The following is a 24,103-nucleotide window of genomic DNA, read 5'->3' on the forward strand; positions in this document are numbered from 1 at the left end:
CTTGTCCCTGCTCCCGTATCAGATTACTCATGTTATTCTGTTGGGTATTAGGAAACAGCAGTGGAGCAGAGGTCACACTTCCCGAATGGCCACATGTCGCTCCACTGTCCGTCTTCTTAAACAGAACAAAGAATGACTTTGCCTAACCCCAGATGACCGTTGTGACTCTGTAGCCTTGTACACCATCTCATCCGCTTTGCAAACCAAGATCCCCCACCCACATACTCAGCCTGTATTTCTTCCAGACAGTAGTGACCAAAGGAGAATATTTTCTCATGTTAAATGTCTAAGGAACTCAAGAATACAAAAACAGATTTAAAACATCAAAATTAAAACAGTTTCTGAATAAGATATATACACCAAGCACGGACAAACATAACTGGGTTGTGCGTTTTTCCCATCAAACACTGACAAATTCTCCCTCGATGTTCCACCAGCATCTTACCCAGTGCAATTGAATGGTCCCTTCCCTTTCCTATGAATAAAATTAGGTGGTGTTCGAGTGATTCACATATTCAAGAAGTGACCGGTCTAAGACTCTTCGGATAAGAGTTTCCTCAATTATATTAAAATCCTATAATAAAGAAAAAATAGTAACATATGAAATCAAGAGTGTCTCAGAAGCCAGGCGTGGTGGTGCGCGCTTGTAATCCCAGCATTTGGAAGACTGAGATAGGAGGATCGTGATTCGCGAACAGCCTCAGCTGCTTAGTGAGGCCCTTTGCAACTCAGTGAGACCCTGTTTCAAAATAAAAAATAAAAGCCGAGCATGGTGGTGCACGCTTGTAATCCCAGCACTTGGGAGGCTGAGGTAGGAGGATCACGGTGTGAGGACAGCCTTAGCTACTAGTGAGTCCCTTTGCAACTCAGTGACACCCTGTTTCAAAATAAAGAATAAGCCGGGCGTGGTGGTGCACGCTTGTAATCCCCATGCTTGGGAGGCAGAGACAGGAAGATCGCTCTGGCTTAGGAGACCCTGTTTCCAAAAAAAAAAAAAAAAAAGTAAAAATAGGTCTGGGAGTGTAGCCCGGAGGTAGAAGGGCTTCCAGGAACCCTAGTACCACCACCACCAAAAAAAAAAAAAAAAAAAAAAAAAAAAAAAAATAATAATAATAATAAAATAAAATAAAAAATAGGGCTGGGGGTTACCTTGTATGTAGAATGCCCCTGGGTTCTATCCCCAACACTGAAAAAAAAAAATCTCAGAAATTGGAGGATGAGGGTCATGTAATGCTTTTGTTTTGCTTGTTTGTTTGGTGGTACTGAGGACTGCACCCAGGACATTCTACGTCTAAGCCATATCCCCTAGTCTTTTGAACCTTCCATCCTCAGCCTCCCAAAGTACTGAGACTACAGGTGTGTTCCACCAGGCCCAGGTGAAATTTTTTTCTAGAAATTTTTTTTTTTTTTTTTTTTTGGTACTGGGGATGGAACCCAGGGGCATTCTACCTCCGAGCTACACGCCCAGCGCTATTTTTTATTCTTTATTTTTAAACAGGGTCTCTCTGAGTTGCCAAGGGCCTCATTAAGTAGCTGAGGATGGCCGTGAATCCAGATCCTCCTGTCTCAGCCTCCCGAATGCTGGGATTACAAGCGTGCGCCACAACGCCCAGCTTTCTAATAATTTTAAGATTTTGAAAGCTGGATGTGGTGATGCACACTTGTAACCCCAGCACTTAGGAGACTGAGACAGGAGGGTTGCAGGTTCACAGTCAGCCTCAAAAATTTTATGAGGCCATCTCCAACTTAGTGAGATGCTGTTTCAAAATAAAATAATAAAATAGAGCTGGGAGTATAGCTCCCAGGTAGAAAGCCCATGGGTTCCATCCTTAGTATTGTGCACACACATTTTTTTTTAAATAAACACTAGTTTTATGCTTACATATATATTTTTAATTTTTGGCACTGGAGGTTGGACCCAGGAGTATCCCACCTCTCCAGTTACACTCCTAAACCCTTGTTATTTTTTTATGTTAAAACTGGGTCTCACTAAATTGTTGAGGCTTAATGAATCTGAGATTCTCCTGTTTCAGCCTCCTAAATACTGGGATTATACATGTGTGCTACCATGAGTGGCTGAAACTTTTTGTAATAAATATTTTAAGCTTAAAATTTTGAATAAAATTAATTTCATGTTTATAAAATTTAAATTAAAAGCTTGTCTTAGCAGCCTGATAATATCATATTGGTTATCGATATTCAATGTTATTCAGAACCTGGGTGCAGAACTCTGAGACATTTCATTTCTGATGTGATTTCATCTCAGCTATTTAAGTTCACAATGTCATAAAAATTATAACTAAATAAAGGGAGGGACTAGAATAAAAATTAAAATAAATTAAAAGCTAACTCTTGCTGGGCGTGGTGGCACACGCTTGTAATCCCCGCGCTTGGGAGGCAGAGACAGGAGGATCGCAGATTTGAAAACAACCTCCACAACTTAGTGACTCTCAGCAAATCTAGCAAGACCCTATATCAAAACAAAAAATAAAATAATGCTGGGAGTATAGCTCAGAGGTAGAATGCCTCTGGGTTCTATCCCCAGTAACCCCTCCACAAAATACATGAAAAAAAAGCTAAATCTGGCTGTTTATACAATGGATGGTTGTTTACATCAGAAAGAAAATAACTTTTTCCAAGGGAAAAACTACATTAATACTACTAGTCAAATTTGTAAAATACTCTAACTTCAGCCAAGCACAGTGGCATATTCCTGTAATCCTAGTACTTGGGAGGCTGAGACAGGAGGATCATAGATCAACTCATCCTCAGCAATTTAATGAGACCCTAGGCAACTTAGCGAGACCCTGTTTTGAAACTAATAAAAAAAAAAGGTTTCGGGTTGTAGCTTAAAGGTAGAATGTCCCTGGGTTCTATCCCTGGTACCACAAGACAAAAACAAACTCCAAATTCATGATTTCTTGCTTAATACTGAACACCTTAGCTATAAATAAATTATCCTCTATAATTTTATTCATTTAGGCTAAAACACATAGCATAAAAACATAATGTAAAAGAAATGTACTTACTATGAAATCATCATAAAACAGAGTATGACTAACTTGCAGATGTCTTATTAAACTGCCATTGAAGCTGCTTGGATTCTCATTAGGTATTAAACGACAAAGCGGACAGAGCTGGAAAGAAACAAGACCAAGAATTCACAAAAGAATTAAAAAAAATTTTTTTTTTTGTGGTACTGGGGTTTCTGGAAACCCTTCTTCCTCGGGGCTACACTCCCAGACCCATTTTTTATATTTTTATTTTGAAACAGGGTCTCTTAAGCCAGGGAAGCTGGCTTCAAACCAGCCTCCTGTCTCCACCTCCCAAGGGCAGGGATTACAAGCGTGCACCACCACGCCCGGCCCATAAAAGAATTTAAAATGATGATTTGTATGCTGGGCATTGTGGCCCATATCTGTTATCCCAGCTACTCAGGAGGCTGAAGCAGGAGAATTACAAGTTGGAGGCCAGTTGGGACAACTCAAAATAAAAAGGGCTGGGGATATAGTCCAGTGGCAGAGCACTGTGTATCATGTGTGAGAGGCCCTGGGGTTAAGCCTCCATACCGCCAAAAAAAAAAAAAGGGAGAAAAAATAAAGTCTTCAGAGGATTTGATATGAGAATCATCATTCTTAATAATATGTGTCATTTTTATCATATATATATATATATATGTATTTTTTGTGTGTGTCTGTCCGTCTGTCCCTGAGGAAAGAACTCAGAGTTATTTTATCTCTGAACTATAGCCCAAAGCCCTATTTTATTTTTTTATTTATTTGGTACTAGGGATTGAACCCAGAGATAGCCTATCTCCAAACTATACCCCCAGCTCAACTTCACATATATATATATATATATATATATATATATATATATATATATATATATATATCTTATTTGGAAACTGGGTCTCAGTAGGTTGCTGAGAGCCTCGCTAAATTGCCAATGCTGGCTTAGAACCTGTGATCCTCCTGTCTCAGTCTCCCAAGTATTAGGATTACCAGCATGCACCACTGTGCCCAGCTGTCCTTTTATTTTGAAACAGTGTCTCACTAAGTTGTAGAGGGCCTCACTAAGTTTCTGAGGCTGGTGGTGAACCTTTAATCTTCCTGTCTCAGCCTCTTAAATACTGGATTACAAGTGTGCACCACCACATCTGGCTTAATCATTTTTTTTTAAAAAGCTAGTAAAATGCTAGCTGGTGGTGGTAGCAAATGCCTATAATTTCACTACCTGGCAAGCTGAGACAGAAAGATCACAGGTTCAAAGTCAAGCAGCTTCAAACCGGGCGTGGTGGTGCATGCTTGTAATCCCAGTGCTTGGGAAGCTGAGACTAGAGGATTGCACAGGTTCGAAGCCAGCCTCAGCTACTTAGTGAGGCTCTCAGCAACTTAGTGCGACCCTGTTTCCAAATAAAATATAAAATAGGTCTGGGAGTATAGCCCAGAGGTAGAAAGCCTCTGGGTTCTACCTCCAGTACCACACACACACACACACACACACACACACACACAAAAAAAAAAAACCCCAAACCACCAACAACAAAATAGGCAGCTTTAGCAATTTAGCAAGGCTCTCAGCAACTTAATGAGACCTTGTTTCAAAATTAAAAAGTAAACTGGAAGCCCAGAGTGATGGCTTGTAATCCCAGCATTTGGGAGACTGAGATAGGAGGACTGAGGTTTGCAACAGCATCAGCTACTTAGTGAGGCCGTTTGCAGCTCAGTGAGACCCTGTTTCAAAATAAAAAACAAAAAATAGGGCTGGGGGTGTAGCTCGGAGGTAGAATGTCCCTAGGTTCCCCAGTACTCCAAAAGAAGAAGAAAAAAGAGAAAGGAGGAGGAGGAGGGGGAGGCGGAGAGGGAGGGAGAGGAGGAGAAGGAGGAGATGATGATCTATTAAATGGTTTTTCTCAGTCTAGACAGTACTCTGATGCATAGTAACAAAATCCTCACCACAGGTCTCCTTTCTGATCTGTGATGAGCTACACAATGATCCAGCAAGCTGTCTTCATCCAGTTCCCTCTGACAAAATGGACACACACACCTGGAAATGGCAAACATTAGCAGAATTAAAACCATTACTAAAACCATTACTAAAACCATTGGCAGCTAACGCCAGGCGTGGTGGCGCATGCCTGTAATCCCCATGCTTGGGAGGCGGATACAGCAGGATCGCGCAAGTTCGAAGCCAGCCTCACTGGCTTAAGAGACCCTGTTTCGAAAAATAAAATAGGTCTGGGAGTGTAGCCTGGAGGTAGAAGGGCTTCCAGGAATCCCAGTACCACCACCAAAAAAAAAAAAAAAAAAAAAAAAAAAAAAAAAAAAGAAAAGAAAGAAAGAAAGAAAGAAAAAAAGAAAGAAATCATTGGCAGCTAGAAAACAGTCACCTCACTGGATATTAAAAGCAATGTGACTGGATCTATTATCTAACAAGCTCTTCTGATTTGAATCTATTTTCCTACCCTGATAATGGTGGTGGTTGATACATTTTTTCCCAAGAAAAATGTAGTACATTCTAACAGGGACAGAGCAGAGAAACAGATATAAAACATTTAAAGTACTTTAGCCAGGCATGGTGGCCCATGACTATAATCTCAGTACTTGGGAGACGGAGACAGGAGGATCACAGGTTCAAGACCAGTATCAGCAACTTAGCGAGATCTCAGCAACCTCAGAGACCCTGTTTCCAAATAAAAAACGAATTAAGGCTGGGGGTATAACTCAGAGGCAGAATGCCCCAGGGTTCAATCCCCAGAATCCCATTCCTCCTCTTCCCCATGGGAAAAAAAAAGAGGAACAAGCAAAACGCAAGGGAATCGGCTGGAAAACTGGGCAGTGAGGGGAGAAGAAAGATGAATAATCCTTCAAGCACAGTCCACCCCAGAAATCTATTGACCAAAACACACCCCAGCAGAAATTGAACAGTTCTGCACTGTATTTTTGGGTCTTCCTTAATACAAACTTACTGGAGAAGTTGCCCCAGTGTATAACCTTACAAAATTTTCCCCCTGTGATACTAGGTATTGAACCCAGGGGCATTCTACCTCCGAGCTACACTCCCAGCTCTATTTTAAAATTGTGTGTGTGTGTGTGTGTGTGTGTGTGTGTGTGTGTGTGTGTGTGTTATACTGAGATGGAACCCGTGGCCATTCTACCTCTGAGCTACACTCTCAGCCCTATTTTTTAATTCTCTGTTTTGAAACAGTGTCTCACTAAATTGTGGAGGGCCTAAGTAGCTGAGGCTGGCCGCAAACAGCTTCCCAAGTACTGGGATAACAGGCGTGTGCCACCTTGCTCGGCGATGCCCAGTTTATTTTAATGTTTATTTTGAGGCAGATTTTCATTAGGTTTCAAAGAGCCTCCTGTTGCTGAGGCTGGCTCTGAACCTGTCATCTTCCTGTCTCAACCTCCCAAGTACTGGAATTACAGGCATAAACTACCATTCCTGAGTCCCCATGCTGTGTGTGTGTGTGTGTGTGTGTGTGTGTGTGTGTGTGTGTGTGTGGTGCTGGGAACTGAACTCAGGGGCACTTTACCTCTGAGCTATGACCCCAGTCCTATTCTATTTTTTATTTTGAAACAGTCTTGCTAAATTGTGGAGGGCCTCATAAGTTGCTGAAGCTGGCCAAGAACTTGTGATACTCCTGTCTCAGCTTCTCAAGTACTAGGATTACAAGCATGGGCCACCATGTCCGGCTCCCATGCAATTTTTAAAGTAGAGAGAACATAGCCAGGCATGGTGGCGCACGCTTGTAGTCCCAGCATTTGGAAAGCGAAGACCAGAGGATCACGGCTCGCAGACAGCCTCAGCTACTTAGTGAGGCCCTTCGCAACTCAGTTAGACCCTGTTTCAAAATAAAAAATAAAAAAATAGGGCAGGGGGTGTAGCTCAGAGGTAGAATGCCCCTGGGTTCTATCCCCAGTACCATAAATAAATAAATAAATAAATAAATAAATAAATAATAAAATAAGAATAAGAAATAAAGTAGAACAAAATTCTTTGAAAGTGATTGCAATTAGCAAATAATTACCAGTACCAAGTATTATGGCTAAGACCCAAAACATAACTATAAAAATACTTTTGTAATAAAAAATTTTAAACTTTCAGCCCATTAAGTCCTTTCTAAACATATCCAATTTAGCATTAAATTGCAGAGTATGAAAACCCACCTTGATGCTGGGTCCTCAAGTTCTTGCAGTGGTCCATACTTATCAATGTACTTCTGGCAAGTTCTTATGTGTGCCCTCATTTCACTGAGGCAAACCTAGTCAAAAGCAAATTGGAAACAAGTTCACTAGCTGGTCATAGTGACACACACCCATCATCCCATTACTTGGGAGGCTGAGACAAGAGTATTGCAGGTTTGCAGCCAGCCTTGCAATTTAGTGAGGCCCTATTTCAAAAAAGAAATAAAACGGGCTGCAGGTGTAGCTCAGGGGTAGAATGCCTCTGGGTCCAATCCTCAGTACCATAAAATATATACATACATAAATACAGACAGACATAAATAGGACTGGGATATAGCTCAGGAGTAAAATGCCTCTGGGTTCTGCCTCTATTACACCCCAAGAAAAAAGGAAAGAAACCCTGTGCCTTAGGCAAATATATAAATACCATAGCTTTCCAACGTACTCAGTAGTAGAGTATTACATGAATTCCGTACACAGTATGTACTTAATGGCTCCATTAAGAGCAAACACAAACGGCATCCATTTGTATCAATGCAGAATAAAGAGGACATGTTCTTACAGATACACATTCAGAGGTACTAACCACGAGGGATCTGTTGCTAACATAACACACTCAATCGATGTGTCATTAGGACCCTGATAAGATCTTGTACTAAAGGAAGCCCTGCACAGCTGTGCGGTGGCCGGCCCATTGTGCTTCTTTTTGCCCTAGCTACGGAAGTTCAGCCTCAAACATGAAATGTACCGTGTCAAGGAAATGGCTATGATTGTTTAACAAAAGGCAAAGTAAAACCATCCAAAACATATCAATTAGGCCTGGTCTAGTTGGTTGTCTTAAGGAGATGTGTTTACCACTTTTAACAACCAACTTTGCAACTTTAAGGTTTTCTAATCTTTGTGCTGCTACTTTTGTTAATAAAAATTCCTTTCTCTTTGCATTCCTTGTTCAACAAAGATAAGCATTCTTCAGGAAAATGAGCAATCTGGGACTACGTACGGACAGATGAGTTGACTGACCTGTGGAGAGCAGACACAAAGCTGCCTGCGGTAAGGAGGGAGGCGGCCCTGCCAAGGGACAGCCACTCAGCCAGCTCAGGGGAGCCCGTCACCTGTGGGAGCCCAGGAGCTGAGCCGCCGGGCAGGCTGGCACCAGGGGCTTCCTGCCACTACAAGGAGTTATTCCTGTGGGTCCTGTGGCTACAGAGAAGCTGCCCAGCCCCACCAATGCCCCAGCAAACCCCCAGTTTCCCTACGGTAGAGAGGCAGGGAGCAGCTATGTACATAGACTAAATTGTTTTCTGTGTTTTCTCTCTCTTTTATTTAACAAAAGTTCAAGTTTCAAATAGAAAATGCTGAAGCCGGGTGAGGTGGCGCACACATGTAATCTCCAGATTTGGGAGGCCAAAATAGGAGGATCGCAGTTTCGAGGACAGCTTCAGCGATGCGGCAAGACTGTCAGCAACCTGCGAGATCCTGTTTCAGTACTAAAAATATAAAAGTGCTGGGGGGCGGGGGCTCAAATAGAACGTGCTGGGTTCAAGCCCAGCACCCCTCAACCCCTCCACACACATGCAAAAGGTGGTAGGATGGGGTCAGAAGCACAGATAGGCCAATTTCCTCAGGCTCCTAAGCCCTCGCCATGAGCATGGGAGAGTCACGTACCAGGGCGCCACACTCGGTGCAGTTCTTGGACTCAGTTTGCATCCTTTTGGCCACGTCTGTAGCCGGAACTCCTTCTGAAGGAAGGTGTGCCCGGCAATATGGACACGTCCACTTACTGTTCTTCAGACAGGTAGCAATACAGGAACGGCAGAATCTACCCAGAACAAACAAGAGTACATCACTTTCCTCAGAAGAAATAAAGGAGCCTCCACCCTGTGTTCATGCACAGTGTAATTTATGACACCGTGCACACTATGAACCTACTACCAAATTTATTTATTTATTTATTTATTTATTTATTATTTTTTGGTGGTACTGAGGCTCCTGGAAGCCCTTCTACCTCCGGGCTACACTCCCAGACCTATTTTATACTTTTTATTTGGAAACAGGTCTCTTAAGCCAGCTCGGCTGGCTTCGAACCTGCGCGATCCTCCTGTCTCCGCCTCCCAAGCGTGGGAATTACAAGCAACTTTTTAAAATTTAAGAATGCCATATAAAGCCAAGTGTGAAGATACATGCTTGTGATCCCAGTGTTTGGGAAGAATCCCACCCTTTTTATTTTTTATTAAGAAACGGTCTTACTAAATTGCTTAGATCCTCACCAAGTTGCTGAGGCTGGCTTTGACTTATTGGAAGATTGCAAGTTCAAGGCCAGCTTCAGCAACTTAGTGAGGCCCTACGTAACTTAGAAAAAATTTATTTTAAGGGTGTAGCTCAAAGATAGAAGTCCCCTGGGTTCAATCTCCAATACTACAAAAAAGAAGAAGGAGGAGAAGGAGGGGTAGGAGGAGGGGGAGGGGGAGGAGGAGGGGGGGAAGAGGAGGAGGGGGAGGAGGGGGAGGGATATGAATGCCACTCCAGCTTGAGCCTCACTGTGTGGGACGCACAAACAAGATCAAAGAGCCTGGCCGCCATGGTTAATTGCAGTACTTGGGAGTCTGAGACAGAAGGATCATAGGATCAAGGCGAGCCTCAGCAAGTAGTGAGATTGTCGTTAACCCAATGAGACCCAGTTTAAAAATAAAATAATAACAACAATAACAATAACAATAAAACCAGGCTGTTTCAGCCTCCTAAGTACTGAGATTACAGACATGTGTCACTATGCCTGGCCCAGATGGAAATTTAGTTACCTCACACATAAAAAATTATTTTATGAACTCCTTTCTGTTTCCTTAAATTAAGTGGTTAGCCAAAATTCCCCTACAATGAGAGGCCAGCAAAGTATGGGAAGGGAACAGGAAAAGGACGAAGGCCGCTGAGGATGCTGGGCGGACTTATGTATCAATCTGATAAAGTAAAACTAAGTGTAAATGAATTTTCCAAAGAAAGGGAGCGAGGTTTGGCGGCACACACCTGTAATCCCAGCACTGGGAGGCTGAGACTGGAGGATGGCAGGCTCAAGGTCAGCTTCAGGAAGCAGTAAGACGCTCATCACCTGCTGAGACCCTGTTTCAAATTAAAAATAAAAAATAAGTCTGGGGTTGTTGCTTAGAGGTAGAAGAATGCCTCTGGGTTCAATCCCCAGTACCAGAAAAGAAGAAGAAGAAAAAAAGAAGAAAGAAAAAAGAAGAGGAAGCTGGGCGTGGTGTCTAATGACTGAAATTCCAGCATTTCAGAGGCTGGAACAGGAGGATTGCCGGCTCTTTGCCAGCCTGCCACCCTTGGAAATTTAGCAAGGCCCTACACAACTGAGTGAGACCCTGCTTCAAAATAAATGTTATTGTAAAAGGCCTGGGGAGCCAGGCATGGTGGCACACACTTATAATCCCAGCATTTGGGAGGCTGAGACAGGAGGATCCAGGTTTGCAGCCAGCCTCAACTACTTAGGGAGGCTCTTCTCAATTCAGTGAGACTCTGTTTCAAAATAAAGGATAAAAACAAAAAAATTGGGTGAGGGGTGGAGCTTGGAGGTAGAATGCCCTGGGTTCTATCCCTAGTAATGCAAAAAAACAAAGGCTGGGGTATAACTTAGAGGTACAATGCCCCTGGGTTCAATCCCCCCCAAAATAAAAGGGAGGTGCCTTAGAGAATTCCTGGGGCCTAATGCTGAGACAAAATAAGTATCCAAGCCAGCCAGCCATGGTGAATGCAGGCCTGTAATCCCAATACTTGGGAGGCTGAAACAGGAGGATCACAAGTTTGACAACAGACTCAGCAAGTAGTGAGACTCTCAATCTAGTGAGACCAGCCTTGGCAGCCCAGCAAGACCATAAACAACCTAGTGATACCCTGCTTCAAAACCAATTTTAAAAAGGGCTGGGAGGGGAGTGTAGTGCAGAGGTAGAATGCCTGGGTTCAATGTGGTTCTGGAACAGGTTGTTGGGAACATGTTTTCTTCTTTTTTCTTTTTTGGTACTAGGGATTGAACCTAGGGGGTCTTCTACCCCTGAGCTACACTGCCAGCTTTAATTAATGAATTAATTAATTTTATTTTTGTGGTACCAGGGGATGGAACCCAGGGGCTTTCTACCTCCAAGCTACACCCTCAGTCCTATTTTTTTATTCTTTATTTTGAAACAGGGTCTCACTGAATTGCAAAGGGCCTCACTAAGTAGAGGTTGGCCACGAACCATGATTCTCCTGTCTCAGCCTCCCAAATGCTGGTATTACAAGCGTGTGCCACCACGCCTGGCTCCTTTATTTATTTATTTATTTATTTATTATTTATTTATTGTGGTCCTGAGGTTGGAACCCATGGGCTTTGCTACCTCCGATCTATACTCGAGACCTATTTAATAGTTTATTTGGAAACAGGGTCTCACTAAGTTGCTGAGAGCCTCACTAAGTAGCTGAGGCTGGCTTCGAACCTGTGCGATCCCCCTGTCTCAGCCTCCCAAGGGCTGGAATTACAAGCATGTGCCACCACGCCCAGCTCCTTAATTTATTTTTATTTTATTTTATTTTTGTTTTGATAGTACTACAGGTAGAACCCAGAGGCATTCTACTCCTGGGCTACACCCAACTCTGTTTTAGTTTTTTGTTTGGAAACAGTGTCTTGTTAGGCTGATGGCAGTGTCAGTACTTGCTGAGGCTGCCCTTGAGCTTGTGATCCTTCTATCAGGCCTCCCAAGTACTGGGATTACAGGTGCACCACACACCTGGCTTATTTTTTATTTTGAAGCAGGGTCACTAAATTGCTGAGGTTTGCCTCAAATCTATGATCCTCCTGTCTTAGCCTCCCCAGTACTGGGATTGTAGGTGTGCATCAGTCTCTGGAGTCATGAGTAGCTGGGGTTACAGGTCTAATCACTTACACAAAGACAGCTGCCTCACTGTGAACATGTCAATATGAAGCTGAATGAAAATCTAGAGCTGTCTTGGTAAGAGTGAAGAAGGACACAGAACAAAGGTGTTGTTACTGTCATCCTCAAGCTAAAATGTTTCATGTATGTTGGACACACACACACACACATACACACACACACACACACACACACACACACACACACAGAACACCATTCCCCTTCTCCATCAATGAGTGATACTGGACAGGCCCAAGTACACCTATTCTTGGAGGTCAGCCCTCCTACCAAGAGCAGCCTTCAAGCTTCCTTTTGATGTCTTTTTTTTTTTTTTTTTTTTTTAGTGGTACTGGAGGTGGAACCCAGAGGCTTTCTACCTCCGGGCTATACTCCCAGACCTATTTTCTATTTTATTTGGAAACAGGGTCTCACTAGTTGCTAAGAGCCTCACTAAACAGCTGAGGCTGGCTTCGAACCTGTGCGATCCTCTTGTCTCAGCCTCCCAAGCGCGGGGATTACAAGCGTGCGCCACCACGCCCGGCCCTTTTGATGTCTTTATGCATTCAATGGGTTGCACTCAAAATCTAGCCTGGAAGTCTTTCTGTCACCAAAAACTGCCTCTGTGTTTCTCTGTCCACATAAGTGTTGATTTAAAATTTTACCCTCGCTGGGCATGGTGGCACACACTTGTAATCCCAGCATTTGGGAGGCTGAGACAGGAGGATCCAGTTCCAGGACACCCTCAGCTACTTAGGCCCTTTGCAACTCAGTAAGACTATGTTTCAAAGTAAAGAATAAAAAAAAATAGGGCTGGGTGTGTAGCCTGGGCATAGAATAGCACTGGGTTCCATCCCCAGTACTATAAACAAAACAAAACAAAAACATTTATAGCTGAGAGTGATGGGGCTCTTGTAATCCCAATACTTGGGAGGCTGAGACAGGAGGACAGCAGGTTCTCAGCCAGCCTCAGCAATTCAGTGAAGTCTTCTGTAACTTAGTGAAACCCTGTTTCAAAATAAAAAATAATAAAATCAGGCTGGTGTGTAACTTGGGGGTAAAATGCCCTTGGGTTCCGTCCCCAGTACCGCATGCAAAAAAGAAAATAATATTATTATTGATTATTAAATTGTACCCTTTAAAACAATTTTATTTCATTTGCCCTAAAATCTTAGAACAGTGCCTTTCTATAACCCTCAAACACTGGCTCCCCTTACTATACATTAAATAGGATCATGTAAGGCTGCGTCTGCTTATGGTTTGGGCTTCTTTCTCCCTTTCTTGCCAGGCATGGTGGTACACACCTGTAATACCTGCAGTGCTGAGAACAGAGGATTGCAGGTTCAAAGCCAGCCTCCACAACTTGTAATTCACAGGTAGAATACCCTGAGGTATAATTCCCATCACTGCTTCCAACACACACACACACACACACACACACACACACACACACACACACAGATCAAAATCACACAGGGATTTTGTTAAAATGCACATCCTATTCAGTAAATCTGAAGCAGAACCCAAAAAGGTCAGTAATTTTTAATTTGCCGACGACAACAGTAATGCTGCTGTGTGTACCGACCAGAGGAGCCATCTGTGGACCAGCTTCATTAGATCTCTGAAGTTTTCTCCAGCACACGCACAGACGAGTGGCCTTATAAATGGAGTGACTAATGGGGTTCTAAAACCATCACGGAGAGCCAGGAGTGGTGGCCCAAGCTTGTAATCCCAGCATTTGGGAAGCTGAGACAGGAGGATCGTGGTTCAAGGACAGCCTCAGCTACTACTTAGTGAGGCCCTTTGCAATTCAGTAAAACCCTGGTTCAAAAATAAAAAATAGGGCCGGGGGTGTAGCTCGCAGGTAGAATGCCCCTGGGTTCCATCCCTAGTACCGCAAAAATAAATAAATAAATAAATAAATAAATAAATAAATAAATAAAACCATCGTGGGACTACTATCTAAATAGGCTAAATTAAATATTTATATTTATTTATTTATTACTATTTTTGAAGTACTCAAGGTTGAAAACAGGAATATTCTATCTCTAAGCTACGCCTCCAGCCCTTTTTATTTTGAAATAAGGTCTTGCTAGGTTGCCAAGAGTGTTGTTAAATTGCCGAAGCTGGTGTTGAACCTGTGATCCTCCTGTCTGAGCCTTCCAAGTACACCATGGTACAGGCATGCACCATCCTTTTTTTTTCATTATAAATTAAACATTTAATGCTGGGCATGGTGGTACATGCTTGTAATCCCAGTATTTGGGAGGGTGTGACAAGAGGATCCGGGTTCACAGACAGCCTCAGCTACTGAGGCCCTTTGCAACTCAGTGAGACCCTATTTCAAAATAAAGAATAAAAAATTGGGCTGGGGGGTGTAGCTTGGAGGTAGAATGCCCCGGAGTTCCATCCCCAGTACCACAAAAATATAAAGAAAATAAATAAATAAATTAATTAATTAAACATTTAGCCAAGTATGGCATATACATATAATCCCAGGACTTGGGAGGCTGAGACAGGAGGATCGCAGGTTCAAAGCCAGTCTCGGCAACATAGGGAGGCTCTCAGAAATCTAATGAGACTCTGTTTTCAAATAAAGAAATAAAATTGGGTTGGGGGCACAGCTTGGAAGTAGAATGCCACTAGGTTCAATCCCCAATACAAAAAAATTAATTAAACATTTATAATGGATTACAGAACAAGAAGCTTTAGCCTTAGATTTAAAGTATTGATGACCATACAACTCCTGTACAACTAAAAGCACTGGGGCTGGGGGAGGAGCCCAGTGGCGGGGTGCTTGCCTAGCATCCTCGAGGCCCTGGGTTCCATCGCTAGCATTGCAAATAGAAGAAAAAAACAAACATATTGGTGGATATTTCTGGATCAGTCTAAAACTCACCAGGAAGACTCTCAGACTCCACTTTGAGAACCACCAATTTGGGCAGGTTTACTGCTCAAACCTGACCACAAATGGAATGTTTTAATCCACTTAGCTGAAAGCATTTCGGAATTATCCTCGACAGAGCTTCATTTAAGCAAAATTAGGCACAGTAGATGGCTTAGAGCAGGCACGTCCACGGAGCTCACTGGAGATGGGGCTCCTCCTGCCATACAGAATGCCCCAGTTAGGGCTCGCCTCTCACAGGCGCACTCTCAACCTTGGGCGAGTGTGTGTGTGCGTGCGTGCGTGCGTGTGTGTGTGTGTGTTTACTGGGGATTGAACCCACAGGCATGCCACCCCCAAGCTACACCTCAGCCCACTCGCTAGGTTGCTGAGAGCCTCGCCAGGCTGCTGAGGTTAACTTTGAGCCTGTGGTCCTCCTGTCTCAGCCTCCTAAATGCAGGCCTGTGCGAGCACGCCTGGCTCTCAGGCCGTTTTTAGGTAACGTCTTCAGACTCTATTCTTTTCCCTAAACCTACTCTCTGGGGTCGTTAGGTTATTTCCTTTAAAATATTTTTTATCAGATTATTAAATGCTTAACAGGCCCATTCATGAGTTATCTATCTTCTGACCATAACACTTTCTCAGTCCCGCACATTTAAAACTAGGGAGTGCCAGGCGTGGTGGCGCACGCTTGTAATCCCCGCGCTTGGGAGGCTGAGACAGGAGGATCACACAGGTTCGAAGCCAGCCTCAGCTACTTAGTGAGGCTCTCAGCAACTTAATGAGACCCTGTTTCCAGATAAAATATAAAATAGGTCTGGGAGTATAGCCCGGAGGTAGAAAGCCTCTGGGTTCCACCCGTTCCACCAAAAAATAAAAAAAATAAAAAAATAAAAGCAGGGAGTTGTCTCTGACAGTTTTCTTCCTTGTTTCCACCATATCCAATCTTATAACAAATTCCTTTGAATGTTTCTTTTAACTATAAATCAAATTCCTAGCCAGGTATGGTGGCACATGCCTGTAATCCCTATACTTGGAAGGCTGAGACAGGAGAACACAAGTTCCAGGACAGCCTTACCAAGAAGCATGAGACCCTGTTTCCAAAAAAATAAGAAGTAAGTAAAGCTGGGCTGGGAGCCAGGCATGGTGGTGCACGCTTATAATCCCAGCATTTTGGAGGCTGAGACAGGATGATCTGGGGGTTCGCGGCCAGCCTCAACTACTTAGTGAGGTCCTTTGCAACTCAGTGAGGCCCTGTTTCAATATAAAGAATAAAAAAATAGGGCTGGGGGTATAGCTGTAAGGTAGAATGCCCCTGGGTTCCAGCCCCAGTACTGAAAGAAAAATTAGTCTGAGGGTGTAGCTTGAAAGCAGAGTACCTTTGGGTTCAATCCCCATTACCCCCCCATACACACAGACGTAAATCAAATTCCTTTAGATTTCAAAGCATGCATCTTCAATTTATCTCTACCCTTTTCCCCCAGCTCATGCAAAGAAGATACAAAGTAAGAAGCTGCCCAGTGGTGGTGCACATCTGCAATCCCAGTACTTGGAAGGCTGAAACAGGAGGAGTGCAGGTTTGAGGCCGACTTCGCAACTTAGTGAGACCCTGTTTCAAAATAAATGTAAAAAATCGGACTAAGGGTGTGTGGTTTATAGGGGTAGAATGCCCCTAAATTCAACTCCCAGTACCAAAAAAAAGCAAAGGTAAGAAGCCTTTTCTCTGAAATCTATTTTTACTACTAATACAGTGGTATGAACAAAGTCAATAGGAAAATATAAAACATTAAAATAAAACTTCTTAAAGTCTACTAAGGAGCCAGAGCCAGGTGTGGTGTTGCTCTTGTAATCAGTGCTTAGGAAGCTGAGACAAGAAGATCTAGGTTCATGGCCAGCCTCAGGTGCTTAGTAAAGCACTCTGCAAATTAATCAAAATAAAGAATAAAAAATAGGGCTGGGGCGTAGGTTGGAGGTAGAATGCCCCTGGATTCAATCCCCAGTGCCACAAGGACAAAGAAAAGTCTTCTAAGGGAAAAGGAGCAATGCTAAAAGTAAAGCTATCTGAGACATTTTGAAAATGTCAAAGATATACCTTTTGTGGCCCAGTTTGCTTAAAAAAAATTTAGAAATAAGAAATGCTACGTTGTGTGTGTGTGTGTGTGTGTGTGTGTGTGTGTGTGTTGTTTGTGAAACGACTGAAGGAAATAGAAACCACCATTTTGAGCCTATGTATTTATTTGAAGTGCTGGGGTCAAATCCTAGGTCTCCTGCATGGTGAGTGGAAGCTTCAGTCCTAGCTCTCAGCCTTTATTGTGAAGACCTTTTACACTTTGTGTGTGTGTGTGTGTGTGTTTGTGGTACTTGGGATGGAACCTCCAAGCTACACCCAAACCTATTTTATTTATTTATTTATTTATATTTTTATTTATTTATTTTTTGCGGGTCTGGGGATGGAACCCAGGGGCATTTAACCTCCAAGCTACACCCCCCTGCCCTATTTTTTATTCTTTATTTTGAAACAGGGTCTCACTGAGTTGCAGAGGGCCTCACTAAGTAGCTGAGGCTGTCCGCGAACCACGATTCTTCAGTCTCAGCCTCCCAAATGCTGGGATTACAAGCATGCGTCACCACGCCCAGCTTAATTTATTTTATTTTTATTTGGAAATAGGGTCTCACTAAGTTACAGAGGCTCTCATTAAGTTGCTGACACTGGCCGCAAACACAAAATCCTCCTGTCTCAGCTTTCCAAATACTGGGATTACAAACATGCGGTACCACACCTGGCTATCCCAGTATAACTTATAAAGTACCACATGGATCTCATTCAGGGTATAGTCATTATTATACCTGTTAAACTTAAAATGGGTTTTTAAACAAAAATCAGCATAAACAACCTCGGTCAATAAATTTGGAAAGCCTGGCTTGGTGGCACACCCTTGTAATCCCAGTACTTGGGAGGCTGAGACAGGAGGATCACAGGTTCAAAGCCAGTCTCAGCTACTTAGTGAGGCCCTATACAACCAAGTGAAACCCTGTTTCTAAGTAAAAAATAAAAAGCGTGGCGTGGTGGCACACGCTTGTAATACCAGCATTTGGTAGGCTGAGACAGGAGGATCGCGGTTCTTGGACAGCCTCAGCTACTTAGTGAGGCCCTTTGCAACTCAGTGAGACCCCGTTTCAAAATAAAGAATTAAATTAGGGCTGAGGGCATAGCTCAGAGGTAGAATGCCCCTTGGTTTCATCTCCAATACCGCAAAAAATTAAAAAAATAAAATTAAGTAGGGCTGGAGATGTAGCTCAGAGGTAGAATGCCCCTGGGTTCAATCCTCAGTAATGCAATAAAAAAATAAACAAATAAATAGATTAATTAATTAAAATTAAAATAAATTTGGAAATCTCAGCTGGTGTGGCAGCACATGTTTGTAATCCCAGTACTTGGGAGGCTGAGACAGGAGGATTGCAGGTTCGAGGCCAACCTCAGCAGCCTATTGAGGCTGTCAGAAACCTAGCCAGACCATTTCAAAACCAAACAAAACAATTTGGAAATCTAACTTCAGTACTGAAAAATAAAGAAATTTCATTTTTATTTCTTCATTTTGCAACTCAAGTACAATGGAAAATAGTCATTCATTTAGAATGCACAAATGGTGTTAACAACACAGTCTCCAGTGCAGAAGGGACTCTGCTTAACATTTACAAAGTGGAAGGAGCCCAAGTAAGTTTGCCAAAAAGAGGAGAATGGAGATTCTGCCACGGCCGGAACAATGGGCATGGATTTGTCAAAACAAAGAGCAGTGAGGAGGGACAACGTGCCCGGCCCTTGTTACGCTGTGTCATGACGGTTTCTCTAGTCTCTGGTTTCCTGTTCACTTTAACAAAGAAAAACATTAAGCAAAAAATTGTACATTCTACAAATTTATATTATTCTTTAGTATAAACAAGAACACTAGAAATAGTAAGTTATGGTGTTCATAATCCAAACCCAGAAAAGAATCACCAGTCTGATGATTTTAAGAGCAAAGCTGCCCCTTTCAGGTGTGTGTGTGCGTGTGTGTGCGTGCGTGTGTGTGTGTGTGTGTGCGCATGTGTGTGTGTGTCTGGCACTGGGGACTGACCCCAGGGGCATTCTATCTCCAAACTACACCCCAGCCTATTTTGTTTTTATTTTGAAAGAGTCTCGCTAGGTTCATGATAGTCTCACTATTTGTTGAGGCTGTTCTCCAACCTGCAATCCTGTCTCAGCCTCCAAAATAATACTAGGATTACAAGTGTGTGCCACCATGCCAGGCCATTTTAGTTTTAAAGACAGAATTTTCATTTATTATTCAGAAATTATTATTATTATTATTATTATTATTATTTGTGTGTGTGTGTGTGTGTGTGTGTGTGTGTGTGTGTGTGTGGTATGGAGGATTGAACCCAGGGGCATTCTACCTCTGAGCCACACCCCAATCCTATTTAATTTTTATTTTGAAGCAGGGTCTCACTAAGTTGCTGAGAGCCTCGCTAAATTGCTGAGGCTGGCCATGAACCTGCGATCCTCCTGTCTCAGCCTCCCAAGTACTGGGATTACAAGTGTGAGCCATTGTGCCGGGCTTAAAGACTGAATGTAAATGTAGTTATCTTTAGGTTGTTACTGTCCTGCACCAATCAAGAAATTTTATACTGCTACTCAGGAGCACATTGGCTCTCACATTGTCCTTCAGATATGTGTCAACGAGCTACATTCAGCCAGCAGGGAAATAACAGCAGTGAGTAGAAAGGAGGTAAATTTAATTCTTGAGCTAAAGTAGGAAGCTAAGAAAAAACAGATCCTGAAAATACAACCACAAAATAGTGCCCCGGAGCATCTATTTAAACATACGTGGGCAGCAGTTTTCTCCCTGGCTCATTACAGGCAGTGGCAGTGGTCGGATCTACCTCTCAGGTACTAGGCTACAGCAGCCAGCACCTCTTGCATCCTTTTAAAAACATTTCGTGCGTTTGCATTTGTGCCATTTCTTTACTCCTGGCAAGCCGAAAGCCCATGCAGGTAATTGCAGTTTGGGTTCATCATATTATAGTTAGTCCATGGACCAGCAATAACATGAAATGGGCTTCGCTGCTGACCTATGCACGTGTGTAGACACATACAGCGCACTCACATCCAGGTATCCACACCCAAAAAAGTATCCTAAGTGAACAGTGAACACAAATCCACAGGCCCAACTCCCACCAGTAAGTAATTGGTAAGTTATTCAGAAACACAGTGAACAGTAAACTATAGTGGGTTTTTTTTTTTTTTTTTTTTTTTTTTTGGGTACTGGGGTTTGAACCCATTCTCTCCTTCCTCCAACACCAGCCACACCCCTGCCCTTTTTACTTATTTTTAGTCCAGGAAATTGAAACCAAGGCGTTTTTGGGGGGGTGTGGGTACTGGGGACTGAACCTAGGAACATTCTACCTCCAGGCTTCACCCCCAGCCCTATTTTCCATTCTTTATTTAAAATGAAACAGGGTCAAGCTGGGCATGGTGACGCACGCTTGTAATCCCCGCGCTTGGGAGGCTAAGACAGGAGGATCGCACGGGTTCGAAGCCAGCCTCAGCTACTTAGTGAGGCTTTCAGCAACTTAGTGAGACCCTGTTTCCAAATAAAAAATATTAAAAAAAAGGTCTGGGAGTATAGCCCGGTGGTAGAAAGCCTCTGGGTTCCACCCCCAGTAACACCATAAAATGAAACAGGGTCTCACTAAATTAAGTTGCTGAGGCTGGCCTGGAACTGCAAGATCCTCCAGTTAGAGTCTCTCAAGTGCTGGAATTACAGACATGTGCCACCAGGAAAATAGGGACTTAAACACCTTTCTTAGACACTTCCACCAAGGCTTTGCACTAAGCGCAAGTTTTAATTCAATAACATACCATCATTATTACTTTGTGTTGTTGTTGTTAATGTTATTAATTATTTTGGTACTTGGAATTCAAACCTGGGGTATTCTACCTCGGGGCTACACCGTCAGCCATTTATTTATTTATTTTTTAGGATCCAGCTAAATTGCTGAGGTTGGCCTGGAATCTGGAATCTGTGATCCTCCGGTCTCAGTCTCTCAAGTACTGGGATTCCAGGCATGGCCACCATGCCTGGCTGCAGCCAGTGGGGTTCTGTTACGTCTACTTTCGGTTTGCGGAAAGCAAACCTGCGGTAAGCAGGTGCCCGCAGCCTCCTACACTTTGTGGCTCGGCGCTAAGGTTCAGGTCCCCAGCCACACCCTAATCCGTGGTTCAGGGAGAACAGAAAGTCCCTCCGCAGCGCAGCCCTACTTGACCACCCCATAGGGGTCTGGGGATGTGGACTTGTTGAGAAAAGAACATGGGGGGGGGGGGGTCAGGACCGTTCGCACAGCCCCTCGATTGCTCAAGAGGCCAGCCTCAGGGAGTCCGCGAGCACGTGCTCAGCTCCAGCAAAACAAAACAAGCCCCAACCCGCCTGGGCTCGCGGCGGGAGCGGGGCCTGGGGCTCGCCCGCTCCCCAGGGCCCCCAGCGCCGGCTCCCACCTCGCACCCCAACTCACACGTGGCCGCAGCGAGTGCGGACGGGCTGGTGCAGCACCTCCAGGCACACGGAGCAGTCGAAAGACGCGGCGAGCGGCTCGGGGGGCCCCCTGCGCCCCGGGGCCCGCGGGGCGGCGGCCGCAGACTTGCCGCCGTCGCTGCTCAGCACCGAGCCCATCGCTGCGGCCGCTCGGGAGCCCGCGGCGGGGAGGAGGGTGAAGGATGAAGGGGAGGAGGAGGGGGAGGAGGAGGGGGGGAGGAAGAGGAGCCGCCCGTGCAGCCCGCTCCGCAGCCTCGCTCGCTTGCTGGCGGCCAGGCGCGGTCTCGGCCCCCGAGAACTGAAAGCTGAACCCTCCCCAGCAAAGCGCGGTCGAGGCCCGGCGGGCGCAGCCTGGCCGCTCGCCGCCCTGCACTGTCGCAAGTTCCGCAGAGTGCCCTCCCCGGCCTGCTTTATGCGAACTGGGAACACCACTTGACAGGCGACGATCCAATCAGGCCTTCAGGTTATAAGCATGAACCAGCAGGATGACCTCTGACCGATTGAGGTCTCCCCCAACAGATGACCACTACTTCAGCTCCCTAGGTGGAGAGGCAGTGTGGGGTAGTGGGAAGGGTTCCCGAGATGCGAATTTTAATCTCAGTTCCAAGACAGGCTTTCTAGTTTTCTTTAATTGGGATCCCTCCTCCTCCTCCTCCTCCTCCTCCTCCTCCTCCTCCTCCTCCTCCTCCTCCTCCTCCTCCTCCTCCTTTTTGGCATGTGTGTGGTACTGGAGATTGAACCCAGGGGCATTCTACCTCCGAGCTATACTCCGGCCCTATTATTATTCTTTATTTTGAAACAAGGTCTAATAAATTGCAAAAGGCCTAAAGTGGCAGAGGCTGGCCACAAACCTCTGATCCTCCAATCTCAGCCTCCCAAGTACTGAGATTTCAATTTGTGCCACGATGCCGGCTTAATTGGGATTTCTTCTTTTGTTTGTATTCTCCCCACCCTGTCTGTCCTCTTAAAAAACAAGACTGAAGGGAGGCATGGTGGCTCATGCCTGTAATCCCAGTACCTGGGAGGCTGAGAAAGGAAGATCGCAGGTCCAAGAACAGCTTTAGCAAACTAGTGTGACTCAACAACCTAGAGAAAGCCTGTTTAAAAAAGTGTGTGTGTGTGTGTGGGGGGGGGGCTGGGGATGTAGCTCGGAGAATGCCTCTGCTTTCAACCCCCCCTACGGGGGTTGGGGAGATCTTGAGCTAGGCATGGTGGCCCCCCGGGCCTGTAATCCCACTACTTGGGAGGTTTAGAGTGGAGGATGGAAGGTTCCCAGCCTCAGCAACATAGCAAGACTCAGCAACCTAGGGAGACCCTGTTTCCAAACAAAAACTAAAGAGGTCTGGAGTGTAGCTTGGAGGTAGAATGTCCAGGAGTTCAATTCCCCCCCCCCCCGTTTGATATAATTATAGATCAACGCGCAGTTGTAAGGAATAATGCACAATATACAAGATGTACAAAGTATAGTACATGCAATAATAGATATAATCCTATAAACAACTTTCCCCAGACTTTACTTTTAGTGAAGAAATATAAGTAATAAATTATGAAACACGTATCCAACAAATAAATGAAAAAGATCACTTCGGATAATAACTATGATGAAGATAAAAATGGGAATGAGGATGGAGGGAAGGATAAGAAAAGCCAGAGTGGCCGAGGTGATAACACACACCTGTGAGCCCAGCACCTCAAAAGGCTGAGGCGAGAGCTCACCAAGTACAGGAACACCTGCACGATTTAGGGGGACCAATCTCCTGATCTTTACATTTTATTTTATTTTATTTTTTAAGATGTGTGCAAGCCCATAGTGGTGCTGCACAACTGTAATCCAAGTACAGACAGTTTTATTTTTATTTTATTTATTTATTTTTACTGGGGATGGAGCACTTCTACTTCCAAGCTATACTCCCGGACCTATTTTGTGTTTTTAATTTGGAAACTGGGTCTCTTAAGCCAGCGAGGCTGGCTTCGAACATGCGCGATCCTCCTGTCTCCATCTCCCGAGCACGGAGATTACAAGTGTGCGCCACCATGCCCGGCTGATCTTTACATTTTAAAATAAAAAATTTAAATAAAAATTTTCAATAAAATTTTAAAATAAAAATTTAAAATAAAATAAAATAAAATTTAAAATAAAAATTAAAGTAAAATTTAAAAATGAGCATGATGACACATTTGTAGTCCTTGGACTTGGAAGACTTAGAATGGAGGTTCACAGGTTCAAAGTTCAACTTTGTGAGACCCTGTTTCAAAATAAAGAAAAAAAATAGAATTGGTGGTGTAGCTCAGAGGTAAAATCCCCCTGGGTTTCATTCTTAGTTTTAAAAAATAAATAAAATGGGGTTAGAGACAAAAACAATAACAACAACAAAAAACACAAATTTTGGCCTTTGACCTCCAAGTTCAACTGGAACCCAAAGAATAAGTGACAAGCTTTCTAAAGGCTCTATAAATCCTGGAAAGTCACCTCGAGAAGGGAGATGGTGAAGACTCCAGAGACCAAGAGCCAGCAGTCCATATTCTGTAACAAGGAGGATCATTTGGGAA

General features: G+C 43.9%; 1 protein-coding gene across 1 annotated transcript; it reads right to left on the bottom strand.

Annotated features, from left to right (window-relative positions):
* Window positions 1-487: 487 nt before the first annotated feature.
* RNF125 (ring finger protein 125) lies at window positions 488-21,691 on the bottom strand (the record flags this gene model as incomplete). Its single annotated transcript, XM_080714276.1, has 6 exons — window positions 488-574; window positions 3,030-3,137; window positions 4,959-5,049; window positions 7,176-7,270; window positions 8,859-9,012; window positions 21,534-21,691. The coding sequence occupies 6 exons, from the start codon at window positions 21,689-21,691 to the stop codon at window positions 488-490; spliced, it is 693 nt and encodes a 230-aa protein (XP_080570402.1).
* Window positions 21,692-24,103: the final 2,412 nt, after the last annotated feature.

Source organism: Muscardinus avellanarius (assembly GCF_963383645.1).
Source record: "Muscardinus avellanarius genome assembly, chromosome: 17".
NCBI classification, from domain to species: domain Eukaryota; kingdom Metazoa; phylum Chordata; class Mammalia; order Rodentia; family Gliridae; genus Muscardinus; species Muscardinus avellanarius.